The sequence below is a fragment of the Fistularia commersonii genome, chromosome 26, assembly GCF_037954325.1.
Source record: "Fistularia commersonii isolate RoL2024-O1a breed Wild chromosome 26, RoL_Fcom_v1.0, whole genome shotgun sequence".
Taxonomy (NCBI): Eukaryota; Metazoa; Chordata; class Actinopteri; order Syngnathiformes; family Fistulariidae; genus Fistularia; species Fistularia commersonii.
In genome coordinates, this window is record NC_141309.1 from 1,974,401 (window position 1) to 1,996,758 (window position 22,358).

At 45.7% G+C, this 22,358-nt stretch overlaps 1 protein-coding gene across 2 annotated transcripts in view; it reads left to right on the plus strand.

Annotated features, from left to right (window-relative positions):
* Positions 1-15,139, plus strand: part of efna5b (ephrin-A5b) — a 112,149-nt gene extending 97,010 nt beyond the window's left edge. Inside the window, exons 3-5 of one of the 2 annotated variants that reach the window (XM_086173395.1) lie at positions 9,657-9,722; positions 10,026-10,106; positions 10,908-15,139. In XM_086173395.1, coding sequence (XP_086029521.1) covers positions 9,657-9,722; positions 10,026-10,106; positions 10,908-11,035 — 275 coding nt within the window. In that variant the 3' untranslated portion in view covers positions 11,036-15,139. The remainder of the gene's footprint in view (positions 1-9,656; positions 9,723-10,025; positions 10,107-10,907) is intronic. The other variant, XM_086173396.1, reaches the window with a different exon arrangement.
* Positions 15,140-22,358: the final 7,219 nt, after the last annotated feature.

Genomic DNA, 22,358 nt, shown 5'->3' on the forward strand with positions numbered 1-22,358 from the left:
GTCGGGCATACCGACAACGCCGAACCGACAACCGCGTCCAAGGTAGACGATGAATTTCTGTGAAATGAATCAGTCAGTGGACGCCCGTCAGCCTAGCTTGTAACACCAGACCCAGAGTAATCATCAACGCCTTGCAGACATGCAAGAAATCTCATCGCAGTCATGGAGGACAGCGGTATTTGACCAGGTGTGCCGTTGGTAATGCATCGACCCGTCGTCTGGTGATTGATCATAAATTCCTCGAAGGAGCTCGAAAGGAGCGGCGTAAACATCGGCGCCGGCCACGTGACGCTAATGGAAATAGAGGAGAGGGACGCCGAGTACGGAGTTTCCTTGAAGCTCCGGGAGGATCGCTAACGATGATGGAGGGCCGGGCGCCGTTTTCCATTTGCGGCACACACGAGGACGGGACAACCGGCTAGCTTTAGCCCTTTCACCCGTTCGTATAAAGAAATACAACCCCGTACCGATCCGACGACGCGAAAAAGAAAAGACCAGCGCGCTCCCTCGCGTAGACGCACCTTCATGTCGGAAATACGCCAAATGTAAGCGGCTCGGAGATGCAGATACATTCTGTCTGGGATGGATTATTATAATCCTGATAGATGGATAGACATTCCACCACCTCCCTTGCCCCCCGGTTGCCACATAATTTCCTGTTTTCCAATTTAACCTTATCTCCCGATGGATTCTGGGCGCAGCGTTCCCTCACAAAGCCCCGTCCCCGTGTCTGTTTTGCGTCAGATACCTATCGGCTATTGGAACATCACTCCCTGGGAATCGTGAGGACTAGATTACGGAGACGAGGTGGGCTCGCGGAAGCCCACCTCGTAAAAGCGAACGGCAGATGGGCTGCATTTTCCCGGTCGCCGACCCCTCGCGGCGCTTTGCAGTACATATTTACACGTTGCTGACGGAGGGCCGCGACAAAGGGCAGCACCTCGCTGTTTTTTGTTCGGTTGTTTGGATTTGTTTCTTTAAACCATCTGCGCATACATATCGAGACACGTGGGGATACGTACCTTTCAAAACTACCGCTGTCTCTTGGGTTCGGGGAAGATGGAACTAGGAAACAGTGAAAGGTCTGTCTAGCGCGAGAGCGTCCGACTCATTTTGGTCCTAATTTTTTTTTCCTTTGTTTTGGTGTGAAGGAGAACAGCTAAATTATAAAAATTTGTATAGGTAATGAAACGGTTTCTTTTAAAAAATACATGATGAACAACCTGAGATTCATCAAGAAAAGTAAAAGCAATGTTGTTTTTTTCTCATAGTGGCGCCGAAACTTGATTCACATCGATGCAGGTTTCTTATTAACCTCAACAAACAAATAAGAAGAAGGTTGGTCTTCAAGGTCTTCAAATAAGAAGAGGTTCTTGGAAAACCCTGCACTCCATGTCCTTTTTGTTCTCTTTTTTGACGGCGTCATCTTGCCGATGATGGTGTTGGAACCAACGGAAAAAACGGTAAACATCTAGCAAGAAGTAAAAATGCTATTTGGAGACCTGGAAGCTACATTGTTGTCTTCTGCTAAAAAGTTCTGAGTCACACAGTGTCGTGCGGTGTTGCTAACACTTACAAAAACAGTGCAAACTAGCAGGTAACAACTGCATTTTTATTTTTACAAAAGTAGTTCATGATTTTTATGAATTTTTTAAACTTGTAGATTTATTCCGCCGTCCGGAATGGACCACCTGGCGGGCCAGCGTCGGCCCGCGGGCCGTACGTTTGACACCCCTGGTGTTTCCCTAGCGGGAAAACATTTAAAAATCATAGCTCCCTCCGACCGCTTTCCAAAACAACCGGTGAGCGAGCCTGCTGGCCCGGTTGAACTTTGTAACGACGAACTCTGGTTGGGATCCAGGCGAGCATGAGGCGAAAAGAGAGAGCGAGAAATCTCCACTTGGTGCATTTAACTTTGACTGCCAATAAATCAGTCATCACCTTGTTTGCGGAAAAAAAAGCAGGAGGACTGTGAAAAGCCGAGCGATTAGATGGGAGGAAGGTTAGAGCATTAGCTTTCTCTCAGCCGGCGATTAGTCATGCATCCAACCGCCATCCTCGGGATCTGATAAGGATTAAGTGTCTCGAATACAAAGAAATATTCATATTTACCCATTAGCATGATGCATTTGCCGATACATTTAATTGTTTATTTCCCGTCTATTAATACTTGCGCCTGTCCTCCTTTTGAGCGTACTTATTTATGCACACTCACGCACAATTCTTGCCATTTATCACCGCAATGGCAGCGTCGCCGTCACGACGTTAGGAGATATCAGCCGTTTTCCGCACTTTTTTCGGGAATGAGGCCATTTCTCGGTGCATTCGGACACCAGAGGAACCGGGGACCTCGATTCCTTCGACCGTCTTAGCTCCTGCTCCGAGGCAGGGTCTTTTTATAGTTCCGTAGGAACTCGTATGTCGTTGCGCTCGGTGAAATTCATACCCTTACGAGTGAATTCTTGTCGAAATCCTCTTGTCTTGGCATCTGGATCCCTCAGGGTACGGGAAAGCACGGATAGAACTGCCAGGTTTTTGGTCACGTCTAGGGTTTGGTGGCTGGTTGCATAAGTGGAAGAGTTGACTTACAGATACCAGGTGTCTGGGGGTCGGTATGCTAATGGAGGTGTCGTTCGTTGGAACAAAAGAGCAACTTGGTGAAGAAAGGAGTGAAACCTGTTGGATCACACGACCTGAGGTTCATGTAGACGTTACCAGGGTCTGGTTCTGGTGGTGGGGGGGTGCTGGTTTGGGGGATGCAGAAGGTCCTGGTCCATCTTGGTATTGATCCCAGTGCGGCGTTGTATGTTTGTAAAGGGTCGTGTCCGAGGCCTTTCCTCTGTTCTGATGGTTTGTCTTTTTTGACAAAGATGGTTTCTTCGACTCCTCTCTCCAACCATCTGTCCTCTCTGGCCAGAATACAGACATTGCTGTCTTCAAACAAATGGTCCTTCAGGCGTAAGTGGACCACGGAGTCCCGTCCTGAAGTGGTGGCTCTCCTGTGTTTGTGCGGAGGTTATTTGGTCTCTCCGATGTAGGCAAGTAACAGCAGACGCCACATTCTCTATCTGGGTGTTTTGTCCTTGGGATGCACCAGTTTTTGTCTCAGGGTGTTGTGAGGTTTGAAACATACCGGTATGTGGTGTCTGTTGAACCCCCTTCGGAGGTTCTCCGAAACACCAGGCAACATACGGTATGACCGTGGTCTTCGTTTGTTGTCGTCGTCATGAAAAGAAGTCATGGAAAACAGAAAAATTCACCACGACCTGGATGACGGAGAACCACCTCCACGGACAAACCATCACAAGATTGAAAACTACCGTTGCGCCAAAAAGGACACGTAGCGAAGAAGAGGTCCGATCCGAGCATCTGCATTTTGGCCGGAAGAAGTCCAGAGCGAGCTAACGGCTAACGGGGTTTTCGATGCAGCGCGGGGAGAAGATAAAAACATTTCAACCCATCTGATGGTCCACGTTATTATTCCAAGAACGCTACGGCGGCGTCTTCCTCTTCTTCGCGGCGGCGGTTTGTTTGTGAATGTGCCGCTTAAGATGCACGTCTCGGACCGAGGTCCCGCACTGCCTGCGGGAATGCGAAACTAAAAGCTTGGCGCTCCTATAACAAACTCGGAGCTGGACTTCTCTGGCTGAAAGCGTCTGTCGTGATCAGCGAAGCGAACAACGGAATAACATCGTGAAAGGCGGGTTATTGTTAAAAAAAAAAAAAAAAAAAGAAATAAAGAAAGAAAGTGAGCTGCGCTTAGGTTCGTAAATCACCCTGTTTACTGAGCTGGGAGGATGGAGACGCATCGATCGCTTCTAAGAGTTTCTCGCTTTAAGTATTTTCTGGAGCATCTTTCATATTCGCGATGCTGGAATTAGATCGGCGTGCTGGCGAGGGGAAATGAATGCGTCCTTGTTGCGTGAGGCCGCCGCGAGGAAGGAAATACTCGGAATAAATAGGCATTATCGATTTTTAACTCGCCGTCTCCATTCAACTTATAGCTCCGCCTCCTCGTTTTCACTTTCGGCCAAATCGTCACGAGCGGGCGGGCGGGCGGGCGGGGTAGCTCGCCATGTTCCCGCCGCCGGCTCCGTCGACGCCGCCTTCTATTGTCCGCTCACCGAGCGAGCATTTGGTTAATGGGCCTCTTCAGCGGATGGTCTCCTCCATCTTCTTCTGCACACACGTTCTGCCTGCAAACACGCATCAATATGCTCATAGCTAGCCTTTTTATGTGTTGGTTTATGGCTGTTAGCGTAGCTATTTTTAGCCGATATATTACCCTCTGCGCTAATACGGTGCGGCGCTTGTTTTCGGGGGTTTCATTTTGTGAGGAAAAACCGGACGGCTTGCGGTTTTAACTGTTCGGTGTATGTTGTCGGTGGAGGAGTTGATTTTTATTGGCACATTTTGTTGTTCTCTTTCTGCAGTTTTTGTTCTCTCTTGACTTCCCACACGCTGAAAACCAAAGGATAAGTCTTAATGAAACCCAGCAGTGATTTTTTTTTTTTTTCTTGCAACGTCAAATAGAAGAAACGACTTCTGGCTGCAAAACCGTCTAATTAGCCAAATGGAAAAGTCTGCCGTCCCTCCCGGACACCGGTTTATGTAAAACCCCGGCTCCTGCTCCATCCCCCCCCCAAAAATGACTGGGTTTTTTCAATGTTAGCCACATGAATGGCTGGATTAGATAAGGCCGGCAGGGTGTTTTTCCAGTGAGCTGGCAGAATTTGCAAGCTTGGTGTGCTCGGTATTGGACGCAAAATAATGTTTAACCCTCTCGCTTCGTTTCGGGGTGTCCCCACCGATCGGCGACCTTGGGCAAGACGCCGAACCCCGAATTGCGAGGGGTGTTTTGGCGCTTGCTGGCACCTTTGCATCGCGGCTCGGACGCCGTCGGCCCCAAGGATAAGTGGGAAATAAAGAAAAGCGGTATGGATGATGAATGATAATGAATGAATGCATTTATACTTCAAGAAAAAAATGCAAAAAAAAAAAAAAAAAGAGCAATTTATTACCGTCAGATGACAATGGCCCCTTCAGATACGAATCACTTTATATATATGAGTTTTTTTAGGATAAAAAGAGCAATTCGAGACACTTTTATCCTTGAAATGGGAAAAAAAGTTCATGAGACGAATACGAGAGCGAGGAAATCAAAATTCAAAATTCCCACGCGAGCTTTCGTAACTCCAATACGCTGCGTCTTGTGAATTGATGCTTCCAGAATCTTCCGGATTGTTCTTACAGTAGATTTATCTCCTGTCGTGTTCCTATCTCTTTATATCACTTTATATCTTTGTGATTATTTTGTGGGTTTTTTTTGTTTTCTTTTTTTTTTTTAACTCTTTGCGTTCTTCTTTTAAATGGAGAAAATTTATCTTAAATTTTCATTTAAGATCACAAAAAAAACTCAATATTCAAACCCACTTCAGAGAAGACATAAATTCATATCCTAATATGACTTAATAACATAAGTACTTGTAAATACTACAAACATTTGTAAAAAAAAAAAGAATTGATTCACATATACATATAGATAGATAGATAGATAGATAGATAGATAGATAGATAGATAGATAGATAGATAGATAGATAGATAGATAGATAGATAGATAGATAGATAGATTCCTTCTGGTTAGTTATTATTGTTATATTTTTTTTGTAACTCTTGGCACAACAATTTCCTTCGGGATAAATAAAGTTGTTCTTATTCTTATTCTTATTCTTATTCTTATTCTTATTCTTATTCTTATTCTTATTCTTATTCTTATTCTTATTCTGGAATTCTTATTCTGTAAAACAAAAATGACTTTTCCAATTTTTGAGATAGGATTTTTGAGTTTTCTTGAGATGTAAGCCATTTGAAAGGCTTGCAATATTTTAGTTGATTTGTAATGAATCCAGAATGTATGACATTTTTGTTTTTGTAATTGCATTACAGAAGATAAAGAACTTTATCACAATATTCTCATTTTCCGGGACAGTCCTCCATATATACCTATATATTTATCTATTTTATATATATGTGTGTATATATATAGATATGTGTATACATGTGTGTGTGTGTGTGTGTGTATATATATATATATATATAATTATATAGAATAAATAAATATATAGGTAGATATACAAAACTTTCTCAGATTATATATACATATACACACACACACACACACACATTTTTTTTCCTTTAACATATATATATATATATATATATTTTTTTTTTTTTTGTTATGCAATGTGAAATAGGGCCTCCGATCAACCCAGACACACACTTTGGTGTCTTCACGTCCTGAATTTGTTGTTGCATCTCCAATTGAAAGGCACAGGAAATGTGTTTTCCAGATAACATTACAGTGGCAATAAAGCTTGGCTTGGGCCGTGATTGAAACAATACTGCACCTAAGCCGCGCTGAGCCCACCTGTTTGTTCTGCCGTAATTGGATTCTGCTTCGTTCCATTTGCCTTAATACCGATGCATAATGCAGCGCACCGAGGGGACCGGCCATTATGGGGTTCGGAGGAGTAACCTGACCTCACCCCTTCGCTCACCCCACGACCCCGTCCATCTCCGGGGGCGCCGCCTCACCCTTCCTCCCCCCCCCGCCAGAAGCCGCCGCGCCGCTCCGGTTAGATGGATTGATGGTTCGAGGGCGGCGGACGTGACGGGAACCACAATAGCGGCAACCGGACGCCGGCGTTGCGGACCGTCGGGAGGAGGAACCCTCATTTGTAGCTCATATAACTTATGAAAGCGGATTTAAGGCTTTCCAGCTCCTGCAAGTCCTCCTCAGAAATAATCCACTGCGTGCTAACAACTCTCTTAGTATTATTTTCCCGTGTAGGAAGTGGACGTCGGCTTATGGCCACATTTCTCCGCCACTACAAAGAGTTTCATCTATCTGTCGTCATGGCGGCGTCTCCCACATGCTCCCCCCGCGATCAGCTGCCTTCGCTAAGTGGCTTGTGTCGATAGCTGTGACTCAGCTCTGCCCACAACAGTGATGAAGATAAGACATCTGGCCTATGTGTGTGTGTGTGTGTGTGTGTGTGAGCGCGCATAACCTTTATATGTGCGCGCGCGCAAAGTAGGCAAGTATGGGTGGAAAAGCGAGGAGTGTGACAAAGATGGTGTGGGACTCGGCGTCTGCGCGCGAGTGGGTGAACAACAGTGGCCGAGGTTCATTAGAGGGCCATCGACTGGCTCGACGGACGAATAATAAGGCCTGCGTTTTGATTTTTTTTGTCCCTTTTCCACAGCTTGCAGAAGGTGAGACGTGAGCGGAGATAAGGAGCGTCCGATCCCTCGGATTGGGGAAAAATAACAGTCGCGTAGAGACGACGTTGAGAATGCGACGTAGAGAAAGAGAAGGGAATAAAAACAAATGTAAACAAATGGAGTCTCTATGTTCTCCCCGTGTCTGCGTGGGGTTCTTTGGGGTTCCTCAGGTTCCTGCAGGTTCATGGAGACATGACATATGAATGAGAGGGTGAATGGAGATACATCTCTACACTATTTGTAAATGAGAGAGTGAATGGTTCTGTTTCAAAAAGAGTGAGTGAATGGTTGCATGTCTTTATACGATGTGAAAAAGAGGCTGAACGGTTGACCAATGACGTGCAAATGAATGAATGAATGAATGAATGTGTGAGTGAGTGAATAAATGGTTGCACACTTTTACATGACGTGAAAGAGAGGCTGAACGGTTGCGTCTTTACTCATGACCTGTGGATGAATGAATGAATGAATGAATGGTTGTATGTCTCTACATGACACACGAGTGAGAGGGTGAATGATGATTCGTCTCAAAACTGTGTGAATAAGAGAGTGAATGTTCTGTTTCAAAAAGAGTGAGTGAATGGTTGTACGCCTTTATATGACGTGAAAGAGAGGCTGAACGGTGGATCGATGACGTGTGAATGAATGAATGACTGAATGTGTGAGTGAGTGAATGAATAGTTGCACACTTTTATATGATGTGAAAGAGAGGCTGAACAGTTGCGTCTTTATTCGTGACCTGTGAATGAATGAATGAATGAACGAATGAATGAATGAATAGTTGTATGTCTCTCCATGATTCTCCATGATTCGTCTGTGTGAATGAGAGAGTGAATGTATTTATGTGTCTGGTTTATGGTTGTATGAATGAATGAATGAATGTTATGTTTCTATATGCAGCCCTGTGATCGATTAGCTATCGATCGAGGGCGAACCCTGTGTCTCGGCCAATCACAGCTAAGCTAGGCTCCACCCCCCCCGACGCCACCAACCTGACTGCAGGACAAGCGGAATAGATAATGAACGAATGAACGAATGAATGAATGAATGAATAGTCGTATGTCTCTACGTGACACGTGAGTGAGAGGGTGAACGATGATTCATCTCAAAACTCTGTGAATGAGAGAGTGAATGTATTTATGTGTCTGCTAGCTAAGCTAGCTAGCTAGCTAAGCTAGGCTCCACCACCCTGACTGCAGGACAAGCGGAACAGATAATGAATGAATGAACGAATGAATGACTGAATGAGGGACTTCCTTCCGGTGTTAAAACAAGATTGAAGCAGGAGGGTAGCAGATCTTCATTTGTCCCCCTCATGCATTCATCAGTGTGTGTGTTTGTGTGTGTGTGTGTGTGTGTGTGTGTGTGTGCGCGCTACCTGAAACGTGAAAGAGATGCCGGCGACGCCGATGGCCGTCGTTTTTTTTTTTGTTTTTTTTCCGAGACTACCAAATATGAAACGGGCGCCGTCAGACTAAACCAGAGGTGGAAAAAAAATCCCCGCCGTCGGGATGAAGGGCGAATACGGCGGCGGTGACAGACGAGCGGCGAGGGTGACACGGCCGGGGGAGGAAGGCGGGGGGTTCGCTGAGGGTTCAGTCGAGAGGAGTTGACAGATCCCAAATGGTTGGACTTTATAAATGCTCCGCCTCATTGCATCAGCTGCGGAACGATCCACAGACGGCATGAAATGATGCCCGGAAGGCAGCTTAGCGGGCGGATCGGTCCCCGCGGAGCCCGGGAGAGGAAACAGATATCAAGCTAATGTGAGGCGAAATCGCATTTTCATGTCACCTCGCCGAGAAAACACGCAAATATGGGGTCGCGACACGAGCCGGCGACGGCCGATAGCGAAATCCACCCCTCGCCGTTTGTGATGCAGGGCGCCGGCGCGGCGTTCCGGCTGACACGCGTTTGACCCCCATCCCTGTTTACAGAAGACAACACCTGGTGCCTCACCGCAACACCATTAGTGGTCAACCACACACACACACACACACACACACACATGCTGGCATGCACTATCTACACGGTGTATTTTTAGGCCGCGGCGGTTAAAGCCGGGTGATTCGCTCACGTCGGCCCCGACAGGAAAAGATCTGTTCCCGACGGCGAGCGCGAAAAAAACGTGAACACACACCTTGTTTATCTAGTCTACGAATCCGAACAGCTGGTGTGTGAGCAGAGCACACACACACAACACGTTTGAGAAAAATAGCGACCCGTGAAATGCACTTATGAAATCGCTGTAACAATCTCATTTCCTGTTTTGCTGAAATGTTTACAATGTGTTGATATTTAGCATGTAGCATCACAAAAGAAGACCCTAAATGTGTGTGTGTGTGTGTGTGTGTGTCGCATCTCCTTCCAGCCTCCACCGTCGCTCCGAACGGGAAGAAAACGTGCCTGAAGCTCAAAGTGTTTGTCCGGACATCGAGTAAGTGCAACGAGCGGCTCCGTCACGTTAGTTTCCATCCCAAAACCGCCAAAGACGCCATCTTTTCCCGACGCCGTCATGTGATCATTCCCGTACGCCACCTCCATTTGTTTTTTTTTTTCCTTTCCACGGAAAACACACGTTTCCCATTCGTTCACATTTCATCTGAATGTTGCCATGAGCTTTTTGTTGCTCGGGGATGTTTTTGTGGGGCGGGAAGGGTTTTGGGGAAATTCAAATGTCATTCATCTATTTAGCGCACACGTCTAATGATATTTCATTCTCCCTATTCTCCCCCTTTAGCCAGCTGTGTGAAAACTATAGGTGTACATGACCGCGTTTTCGATGTAAACGACAGAGTAGACAATACGTTAGAACCACGAGGTTAGTATGGCTTCCTGCTATTTTTATTCTCTTCACTGTGACGTCCGTGCATTTGCAGTGGTGTGTCTTGTTTCGCAGCCGCATGTGTGTGTTAGCTAACGTGCCTTCATCCCCCGCATGTCGCTCTGATGCTTCCATTTCTATCTTTTCTTCTTTCTTTTCAAAATAAAAGCTCCTCGCGTTGGCGGTTCTTCCAGGACGATAGCGCATCCGCGGACGTTTCTGCGTTCTATCGACGCACGGTTTGTGGCGGAACGTAGCGTTTAGCCCTCATCGCGTCGTTAGCCGCGGCGTAAAACATCACTATTCCGCCGTTAATCGATACAAATTGTTTTTATGGAACGAATCTGTCGCCTGGTTTCCTCGCTTTGCCGCCCCCTCGCCCATCTTTTCCTTTTCTTTTTCGTAAAGCTTGCCTGTTCACGCTTGAAAAACAATAGCGCCGTATCATTTCTAGCTTTGCTGCGATAGATCCCGTCTCTTTGTCTTGTGTGTGTGTGTGTGTGTGTGTGTGTGTGTGTGTCCTTGGCATGTCTCGGCTACTTTTCCGGAGCCGGAGCTGCGCCGCTCATGGGGATCCCCCCGGAGACTTATTGGGAGTGGAATTAATAAACAGCAACCGAAGTTCATGTGGCAACTCAGAACACACTCTTTTCGAACCGTGACGTTCAAAGCGTTCGGAATATTCGTTAGCACGTCCTTCGACTTTTTGTGTTGTTTTTTTTTTTTTTTTTTTTTTTTTTTTGCATTTCCCGTCACCGATCGCCGTCCGTCTTCTTTGTGTGTTTTTCCACGCCGCAGACGAAACAAGCCATGAACCAGCCGAGCCTTCCCGAAGTGAAGAGACAAACGCCGCGCCTCGCCTGCAGAATCCAAGCAAACTCCTGGCTTCGATGCTGGTCTGCCTAGCAGCACTCTTCACTTTATAGCGCCTCCCTCTGTCCGCAGGGGGCAATTACACCTAGCGTGGCCTGAATCTGCCCGAGGTTGCAGGGATGGGGGCGGGATTTGGGCGGAGCTTGCTCGCTTGATTGGGCGTCCGCAGCAAGCTTCCCAAGGAACCCTCGATTTCTTTTTTTTTTTTGTTTTGTTTTGTTTTGGTTTTCCTGAAGATATTTAAGTGGTCTTTCTCCGTCTGTGAGTGATAACAGTTGATGTTGGAAGCGGGAGAGAGCGTCCCCCCCCCCCCCCCCCCTTAACCTTCAACTAAGATGCCAAATCCTGTTTTTTTGACACTTAGTGATTCTTATTTTCCCGTATTTTTTTTTATTTTTTTTTACACCAATTAACTTTGAATTTATCTCATTGCAGCACTGATGTTTACCGCACACATACACACATATAACACACACACATACACACAAACACACAACGCTTGTAGAGTCAGTACAACAAAAAAAAAAATGAAGATGCCTCCAACGTAGCAGTCAATAGCAGTAGGGTTCTTTACAGTGTTATATTTAATAGCAACGTTAGACAGTAGGAAAGTGGAGACGCTAGCTCTTAGACAAGACTGTACATATCCACGTAGGTAGTCGTCCCGAGACCTCTCCGGAAGAAGCCTTTAATAATAGTGTTTTGATCATGTTCTGCTGGGGTTATTAGATTTAGCGATGTTTGTTGGGGAGTGAAGAAGAAGAGAAAGGAAGTGTGGTTTCGGCAGAGGTCGTGATGGAAAACCGCAGCACGGGAAGCACCTTAGCCCGCCGATTATCTCCGATCCGTGCCGGTTTGACGATCGCGAGAACCAACGGACGTCAGCGGACGAGCATCCCGGTATGCTCGATAGAACCCGCGAGCACCAAAGCGGTCGGATTCAGACCCCCGACAAGACGCTCGGCGCCGGGGGGGCGACTTTTCTCCACGGCTCCTTTGGACGTCCGTCGATATCCACCATCCCGCGGCGCCGCTCGGATCGGCTTCACACACGGCGTCCGATTTTCTTGCTGTTTTAGCAAAAGTTTGGAGTCGCATTTAAACGTAGTCCGGACTGGCGCTCGTGGAATATAAGACTCCGTTACCATTAGCGCGCCGCGGCAGGCGGTTAGCACCTGATATACGGTTCCCAATTATTTGCGAAGCGCGTTCCGCTAACGGAGGAGCCATCCGTCCAATTTCGAGGACAACGTTCCGGCGAATCCAAACAAACGCTTGAGAACGACGTCGCGCTCCTTCACCCAGTTATCTTATGTATATATTTTCTTGTCGCTAATCCGACGGGCTTCTTTTTGTTCAGAAGAAATGAACTCTGCTGAAACTACCCCCTTTCCTAGCGCGGGCGCCGACGTTTTTTTTTCGGGCGCGGGACAATATGGCGTCCGCCTACCGCTCCTCGTGTTACCAGGATAAGTGACTCTCTAATGAGGTTCAAAACGACAGGCATGTGGACCCCATGTTGCGGCAAGGGGAGTTATTTCTGGTATTAAAAATAGACGTTGGAAGGCTTGGGGGGGTCTCGGGAGGGAAGGGGGTGTAGATTTCCACTGTGGGGGGGCGGGGGTTAAAACACCAATGACCTTGCGTTTCAAGAGAACCGGTGAGTGAAGGAGACCGGGGAGTAAGAAGGAGGGAGGCGGTGTGATTAGAGTGCCTAACAAAACAACGCCAGATGAAACAGCGACACGTCCATAGATCACCGCCGGAGGAAGGCTGGAGAGCATCCCGGGAAAAAAACACCATATCGAATAGCAAACAGTACCTTAGCGGCTCAGAGGCCCGACCGGTTTCCGTCTAAACGTACGGCTGCCTTTTTGTTTGTGTTTCCCCACGACGACTGCCTTTACCTGCCGCCATCTTTGCTTTTTTTTTTTTTTTTTTTTTTTTTTTTTTTTACGACAGCTTTAACAACGCGGGACAGCGGCTCGCGTGCGGCAGCGCGATCGGAGATTAGGGCCGTTTTTTTTTTGTTTTGTTTTGTTTTGTTTTGTTTTTATTTTTAACCGAGGTACTTACTTCCGGAGGGGGCAGCGGGCGCAGGATTCGATCCAAAATGGACGATTTTTTTTAATTTTTTTTTTTTTTTTCCAGAAACCGGCTTCAATTTTACTCCTTTATAATTACCAATATTACTCCGCGTCATTATCGCTATTATTACCATGGTTTATTCTGTACGCAAGTTAACCTGGGAAATGAGGATCAACTTATAAACTGGATACCGTGTATCCTGAGGTAGTCGACCATAAAACATGTAGTTGTAGAGTTAGTATCCGTTTTTGTACCTTTCTGGAGGACAAAAGTAAAAAAAAAAAAAAATGAAATACATCATTGTTAAAACTGTATAATTATTATTACTGTTATGATGATGATGATTATGACTATTATTATTATTATTATTATTATTATTATTATTATTATTATTAGGAAAACTTCTCGATGTAAATAGTGTTTGATATTAAAGTAATATTTGGTTCTTATGTCTTTTCTAAAAAAAAAAAAAGAAAAAAGAAAACCGCAAATTAAGGTATAATCTCTGGGTTTTTTTGCCGAGTGTGTGTGTGCGCGCTCTTCTCAAACGTGAGATCTTCGATCCTCGACGCCTCGTGAAACTTTTTTCGAGCCACAGGAGGGGAACCTGCGTGGGGGGAGGGGGGGGGGAAGCTGCACGCCGGGCAGCGGACGTTTTTTTTTCCAAAAAAAAAAAAAACAGTCACCGACCTTCATCTCTTCACAAACGGATTCTGCCTCGGGACTTGACGGACGGCTCATTTCTATTTTTCTTTTGTTTTTTTTTTCTTCTTCTCCTTTTCTTTGGCCTTCGGTGTCTGAAAGCATGTCGGTCGACGGAGAGATCTGCCGTGTTGAACTGTTGGCCTTTTCAACGGAAGGATATCGCCAGTTTTCATTGTGTGGCATGAGCATGAACTTACTGACATGTAGAGAAACAAAACAAACAAAAAAAAAAAAACTACAAAAAAAAAAAAAGGAAAAAAGAAAAAAAAAGTTTTAAACACACGTTTTTTTTTTTTTTTTTGCTTTTTTTTTTTTTTTTTCTTCTTCTTCAAGATGTGTTAGATTTCCAGATCACGTTCATGTTGTGTGTTTTTCTCGCGTCCGCCTTCGAGTGATGTCATGAGCTTCGTAGTGACAGATTACAAAATGTACATAACACAAACCAGTGTGAGGTGACAGTAGGCGTCGGCCATTTTTGTAGTTTTTTTTTATTTTATTTACTTTCCCAAGAATAACTCTGTACCCATCTGATGAATTAATATCATGTAGTTGCTTTCTGTCTCCGCTGACTATTCATCCCCTCCCCGCCATCCCAAGAGGAGTCCAGGAGCCTTCACATCAATGAGCGGAGGAAAAAAAAAAAAAAGAAAAACAAAAAAAAAAAAAAACGTGCGAGACCTTTGAGTTTCAACGTGTGTGTGCGTGCGTGCGTGTGTGTGTGCGCGTCTCGTTTTTCGGTTGCCGCGCTGAATGGGAAGCGGCGGCCCTCTTTGGCAAGGAGGAGTGTTTCCCATGCCTTAGCCCCCCCACCCCTCCGCCCCGGCAGCCCCCCGTCTGTGGACAAGAAGCTTTCTACCATTGTGCTTTTTTACGCGGAGCCACTGCTGGCACCGGGACCGCGACGGGGCCCTTCGCTTTTATTTTTTTTTCTTAAACTCCAGTCCATACTGTAGACGCCGGTCCCGGGCTACGGTTGAAGAATCAACCCGCCCCTCCTCCTCCCTTCCTTCCACCCTAATCCCGAATCGGATTGTTTGCGGGGTAAAGCCTATCATCAATCCAGGTTGTGTGCTTTAAGGCCTCTTTTCTTTCGGTTTCCCCGTTTCGGACGAACCACTTGTTCATTTTGTGCACCTGTCCCGTTCCTCTTGTGCTCATGGAAAACCTCCACCTCCACTCCCCCTCCCCCGCCCACCTTCATTCGAACCTCCCATTTTCGTCACCAGTAGGGGATATTTCCAGTCTGCTCTTTTACAATACATTAACGACAAAAACGAAACAAAAACGACAAAAAAAGGATCTGTATTTGTATATACATGTGTCTGAGCATCTATGAGTAATACAATAAAACCGAAATACATTGCTTTGAATGATTGAGCTTCTGTTATTCGGCCCACACACAGCTTCACTCGTGCTCAGCGGCGCTGGCGACCGCCCCCCCCCCCCCCCCCCCCCCCCCGCTCCCTCCCACACACACACACACACACACACACACACACGCATGCACAGCATTAAATCAAATGCTAATCAGCTAACCTTCTCTGCACGGCTAATACAGAAAATGAACATACTCCTTCGACACTCTGCTAGAATTATATCTCGTCATGATGCCAAATGGGATGCTGCCGCCATGTTCTCACACACACACACACACACACACACACATACATGCATGCGACGTAGCGCACCGTTATGACTCTTTTCAGACGTCAACCTCCGAAGACAAGCCGAGAGGAACGCCATCCGTCAGCATCGGAATAAAGACCTTAAACCCTCCTTTCACTTTGGCCGGGCACTAATGAGGACGCCTAAAAACCTTCTGCTGGACCCCATCAGTGCCGTTTAGTGTCACCCTCCATTATCTCCGGTAATTAGACGGAGAGCCAGCAAACCCCGAGGACCCCAGCGGGGGCGACGGGAGGGGACACGCCCCGATAAGCCGACTGGACCCCGGCGACGACTTTATTTGTGGCTCAATTTGGCTTCGCGTGAGCCTTCGTTCGGGATTTGCAACGAAAAGCAAAACACACACACACGTAGACACATTTACATTACATTATATTACATTACATTACATTTGGCAGACGCTTTTATCCAAAGCAACTTGCAATAGAGGACATAAGCACTGCAAATAACACTTGCAAATACAAGATGCACAGAAAATATACAGAACAGTAAGCTGGGGTTAGTTTTTTTTTTTGTTTGTTTTTTTTAAGACAAAGACGTACACACACACACACACACACACACACTGCATAGCCTAACTTGGTGCCTAACCTGATCTGGGGCATCAGCGCAGTAAATAGTCCTGAAAGAGAAAAGTTTTTACCTGTTTCTTGAAGGTTGAGAGAGATGATGCTAGTCTTGCTGCCGGTGTGTTATTGATGGATGGGCGGTGATGATGTTACCTGGGATGACGGACGCCGTATCGCCCTCTGCGCTATCCGTCAAACGTTTGGCTTCGCAGGAGATATCTTGATCTTCTGCATCCAAGCCGGACGCCAGCGTCGGCTCCGCGGACGTCCGCCGGGAATCAGCTTCCCATATGTTTACGTTTAATGATCGGAAAATCAAAGAATGCCCACGCAAGCGCGTGCAGAGCGTCCTGGTGGGTTAGCAGGAGCTTCATCAAAGAAGCCGCTTTTTCACAATTCCATTAAAACACAACATCTGCAGGTAACTACAAGTGTTGTTTATCTCTGAAAAAGAATAAAATTATGTTGTTTTTTTTTTTGTGCATTTCTGATCGGTTGCAGCTCGGACGATTACGCCGTAACGCCACCGTTAGCGCTTTGCATTGATGGGGAAAAAGCCTCGGCGACCCCGCGCTACGAGCTAATTAGCGCGGGGTCACTCTTCCCGCACAGGTGTAGCCATGATGGATTATTGCAAATCCGTCTGTGAGACTTACCTGTGCATCTTCTGTTTGCAGGTGAGTCTGATTTGTCCTTCAGTCGTTGGAAATTCGATGAAATAGCTTTTCAATGCTACTCCCCCTTTCCCCCCCCCCAGTTAGCTTCCTGTTAGGTGGCGTGGCGTTTCATTTCAGTGAGAACGATCGCTCTGATTGACGGCACCGCATGAGGTCTTCGGCAGTGACGTGCAGTCAGGGGAGGCAGGGGAGGCCGTGCCTCACTTGCCAGTCTTGGAAAGAAAAAAAATGCAAAAAAAGGAGTTAAGTGGTGATTTTTCATGTAACGTTACCAGTTTTAGATTGTTTTTTTTATACAGAATGTCTGGATTTTCACATTACCTGTTCAATTACCGAGAAGAGCCTTGTGGTGAGGCAGCCGACTGTCGAGCCTCGATGTAGATCGCGCAATGACGGCCGACTGCCGGCGTGCTCTACGTTAAGACCATATTGCTGTCTCTCGCTAAATGTTTAAACACTTTTGCAATATGGAATACATTTCCAATTCACAATGTTTTTTGCCAACAACTGTACGTGTGTTACGAGTTTCTTGTGATGAGCGATCACAAACCGGCTACAGAGAACCACCAGGTGAGGCACGCAGTTCTTCTGCCTCACGCTAGGGGCGCTCGTGATTCCAGGGATTCTTCTTGCGACTCCTCGGTTTATTCGGTTATTCTGCGACTCCGTTGGGTTTATTTGTTTTTAAATCTGGTTGTGATGAAGTCAGTGCCTCACCAGCCATGAACCTCACCGCATGTCACAGGTCTTCAGTCCATCACTCCGGCGGTGTGAGAAGGTTATAAATCTTAAAATTGCACCGCCCCATATCATGAACAGATATTTGGGTGTATTTAAAAAAGCCTTGGAGGGATATCGAACCGGAACCTCCGTGATTCGGTTGGAAAGTTGGAACGAAATCCAAGGTCGAAGTGCACGGGCGGGGATGGATTTCAGAAAAACACAACCCCGTGAGGCGCGGCAGAGAAGACCGATCGTAAATGAAATATGGTATAAAAATCCAGATGAAAAGGCGTTTCCGTCCAAAGGAAAGCAACGGGTGAACGTCCGGTCGTACGTGACCTCCGAACATCTTCATCTCCGCTCCTGATCTTTTCCCCGTCTAACACTTGTGTTCTGTTTTGTGCACGGACGCAGCGGCGGGAGGGGAAACGGCCACGCAGGTGTTCTTTCATCCGGCGAGGACGTTCTCGGCTTCCCCCGCCGCAGGTGCTGCGGGAGGCGTGAGCAGATGCACGCCGGTACGCTCGGTCGCACTGCGGGGGTGCAGGTCGCCGTTCAAAGGATTCGTGAACTGATTTTTCCGCAGAACGCCGCCTTGTCGCGTAACTGCATTCATTCTTTCATACCAGGAATGTCCAAAATCCGGCCTGCGGGCCAAACGTGGCCCGAGTTCAAATTTACAGCTTCTGTCCGGCAGCGCGTTTTTCTGTTTCGTATTTTTGATCTGAGTGTAAAAACACTGCATTTCTCCTTTTTAATAAGGAGTGAAACAAGGATTCAAAGAGACCTCAGTGTTTCTGATAATATCACTGTTAATGTTATTTTCCTGTTCTCATGTTTTGAATCGAGAAGTTCATAATGAGTATTTAATACTGAATAATATGTATTTTTTTCAAATTAATTTATTAATTATTATTATTATTTATTATTATTAATTCAAATTATTGTAATTTGAATGAATTATTATTAATTCAAATTAATAATAGACTTTCTTTTTTTTCCTGAAAGACTTTTTCCTCATTTTACGTGGTATTCAAATATGAAAGACAGAGTGAAAACTTTAGATTTATGTTCTGAGCAAAGACATGAAAAGTAAGCCATTTGCACTAAAAAATAATTAAAAAAAAACAAAAACAAATAAACAACAAGTAAATATATGCGTCTATATATACACTGTAACATAAAATATTTACACTAAAACATTTTTTTTTATTTTTAATTAAATAAATACCAGCTGGAAATGCTTTTTTCCAAACAGTGTTAGTATAAAAAAGATAAATAATAAATAACACAAGGAAAAGTTCATCCAATTTACATTCTATCTTCCTCCTGCGGACTAAAACCGTTAAAGTCGTCTTCTTCGGCCTCAGAATTGATCGGCCTCAGAATTTCACGCTCATTTCATCGGTCCGATATGACGAAGCTAAATGTTTTAGCGTCATGAAGCTAGTTAGCCTCAAAAAGATTCATAAATTTGCCACATTGCTGTTTAAGCCGTAGTGGTCATATTTAGGCCGCACTTGTCTGTAAGCCACAGATATTTACCCAAAGTATCGCTTTTAAACTTTTAATTAATTACATACAGGTAACATTAACGGATATGAGCTGGAAATGCTTTTTTTTCCAATAACTGCTTGTTTAAAAAAGATGAATAATAAATAACACAAGGAAAAGTCCATCCATCCATCCATTTTGTCTTGCTGATCGCTATCTTGGTCCTCGTCCTGCGTTTTAAAACCGTTAAAGTCGTTTTCTGCGGTGTCGGAATTGAACGCCATCATCATTTCGTTGGTCTGAAAATTAGCCGCGTCGTTGTTTAAGCAGCAGTGTGGAAAAAGTAGCGGTTGATAGTCCGGAAATTACGGTATATTATATAATCTTGTATCGATTTGCATTCTCATTGGACCCCGGCGGACGAGGCTCAGAGGTTTATCTCCGAAGGTGGGCTTCGATGGTGGCGTTCGAACGGTTTCGAGACGCGCCGTTGCTCAAAAATCCAAACGTTCAAGGACGACGGGAACCCGGCGCTGAAAAAACCTGATTTACACTCACATGACAGTAGGTCTAAATCACACGGAGTGAGAAGCGTTCGCCACCGGCGGCGAGAGCCGCCGCCGAAAACAAATACATCATTTTGTGCGGCGCACAATATACGGCCACGCATTTGCATAATTACTTCTCCGAGAATTCGCACTTTAAAAATTCGGGGCCGATCGAATCCGAGTCCTGGTCAGAGTGGGAGCAAACCCTCGCCTCCCATGTAAATGTGGCTCCTTTGGATTTTTATCGGTCAGATTCTATTTGGAAGCATCGAAGCTAATTGACAGTATTTCTGCTTCATCTCTGCCCCCTGTGGGATTCTGATGTGTCGACCCTGCCAGCAGGAGCGCAGAGGAAATCAAGGAACGCAGGATTCAGAACCAAGATTAGCGCCACAAAACACTTTGCATCAGGTATTTATCCAACAGGTTGATGCCGTGTGTGTGTGTGTGTGTGTGTGTGTGTGGGCGAACCAGTTCCAGATGCCTTCACTTCACTTGGAAATAAGGCAGCACTGGATCTCGGGCAAATAGTTTGCAACCCCAGGCCTGGTTTAATTAGATAAAACAAGAAATAATAGAGGAGACACAGAAGTTGCTAATGGGGGTTAGCGGTTAGCGCTTCCGCCTCACAGCAAGAAAGTCCCTGCTTGGATTTCCACCGGAGGCCTTTCTGTGTGACATCTTCATGTTCTTCCCGTGTCTACATGGGGTTCCTCAGGGTTCTCCTGGTTCCTTCCACAGTCCAAACACATGCAGGAGGTTGATCAGTGACCCTGAATTGTCCATGTGTGAATGACAGGTGAACGGTTGTCTCGTCGGGGTTCCCCTTACGGCAGCTCTGCATCACTGGAAATCAGTGAGGACCTTAAAGAGAGGAGACTCAATCTCGCTGGTTGTTGGGTCATCGTTCACCAAGTCCTCACGTGCCCTGACATGCATTTGGAGGCCAGGTTGTGAAACCCCGACAGGCTCGGGCCCAACATATCCTTGTTTGTTACCTTTGTGGACTGGAGTCAAGTTTTAGTTCCTATGTAGCCTCGCCTGCTTCCTATCATCTGGAGACCGGAGTGCAGAACCCTGTCAGGTTCAGTCCTCACCTATCTTCATCTGTACCTCACGCATATGGAGACCGGAGCGCGAACCCCCGTCAGATCAGCAGGACCTCCAGACTCCGCCATGCCTTTTGGTCCGTCTGGAGTCCGAACTCCCGCCATGCTATCCAGATACATCAAGCGCCTCACTTGTGCACCAATCAGTCTCCTGAGGTGGAGGTGATGGAGTCACCCCTCTACGCCATATTGGTGAGCTGTTTAACTCTTAAGAATAAAGTTCTTAACTCTTAACTCCCTGCTTTTAGTGCACAGTCTTGTGTCTGCAAGTGGGTCCGACAACGAACCCCAGACATGTATGTCTCTATGTGTCTGTGAGTGGCTGCAGCGTAAGTGGTGTCAATAATGGATGAATGGAAATTCTGATTATAGGAACAGTACATCAGTGCTCTTCCAAGTATTTTGAAGGAACTGAAAGCTGGCAAATATATCAAGACAATAAGTTCACACCACACTTTCATGTACTCTGTGTAACTTTTTTAGTACATTGCACATCGGAGTTGTTTAAATACTAAAGCAGAAATCCCAATATTTCTCCTCACCCAGTTTTATTTTCCAGACTTTTTCATTGCAGTAAAAATCCAGGATATCCTTGAAACGTGAGTAGTTAAATGACTGGAATATTGTTTTGACACATCTAGCGGGTCTTTACGTCGAATGTTCTTTCTTTTTTAGTGGTCGGCTCGAGCCCATACGACACAAGACGCCTGATGAGAAGCCAGCGAGCCACGTGCCGGGTGTAATCTGGTAATCTGAATTTACAACATCCCGCGGTTATCGCTGCTGCTTTTTACGTTACCCGCCAACCGGGCGGGGGGTCGTTTCACAACGGTCATTTTATTTTACCGATGCCTCTCACATCTTGACCTTCGCAGCCGGGAGACGGGGAGCTGCAGCCGATCCGAAGGAGGATTATGAGGGAATGTGATGCCACTACAAAATATCATCCTCGAGGCAGATGACACCAGATTGTAAGGGGTGATGGTGGAGCCGAGGACCGACAGAAGATGCCCCGTTTGTTCGTTTTTTATCTTTTCTATTAAGAACTCTCGCTTTTGGTATTTAAACAAGGGAAGTGGTTATTTAGTTGGGAAATTGAAGTGGTTGGCGCGGTAGTTAGTGCTTCCACCTCACAGCAAGAAAGTCCAAATACATTCATTGGAGACCTGACCTTTTTGACTGGGAGAGCCATAAAAGCCAAATATTTCTAAATATATTTCATCGAGAGCCATATAGTATTTTTAACATCTAATAAATTAAATATGTCTTACTTTTAATGCGACCTCTGGTACTGCATGTTTTTTTTTTTTCATTTTTTATCATAGCATATTCGACATACCGCAGATCCAAATGCAAATTTTTCTGTCCACGTAGCGTCTTTTTTTTCTTTACGCCATCTTTTCCGTTACGAGGGTTTACGCCGATAAACTATTTGGCTATCTGATAAAATTCATTTCTTCACCTTCACAATGACCCGTACGTGTTCGGAAGCCAATGGTTTCCGACCCGACCGACGGGTGACCCGTGAAATTTATCTTCAAACTAATTTCTGTTCACGTGAAAAATGACACAGTATTATGAAGAAATATCACAAGTATTTTAAAATCAGTTACAAACTGATTTTTACTTTTTCAATCCAAAATTGTCTGGGAGCCAAATACCGTCACCGGAAGAGCCATAGGTTCCCTACCGCTGCCCTACGCTGTCCACATGTGTCAATGAGGCGCCTGGTTGTAGATATTTATGACCTGCGGATCGTTTATCTCCTTATGATGTA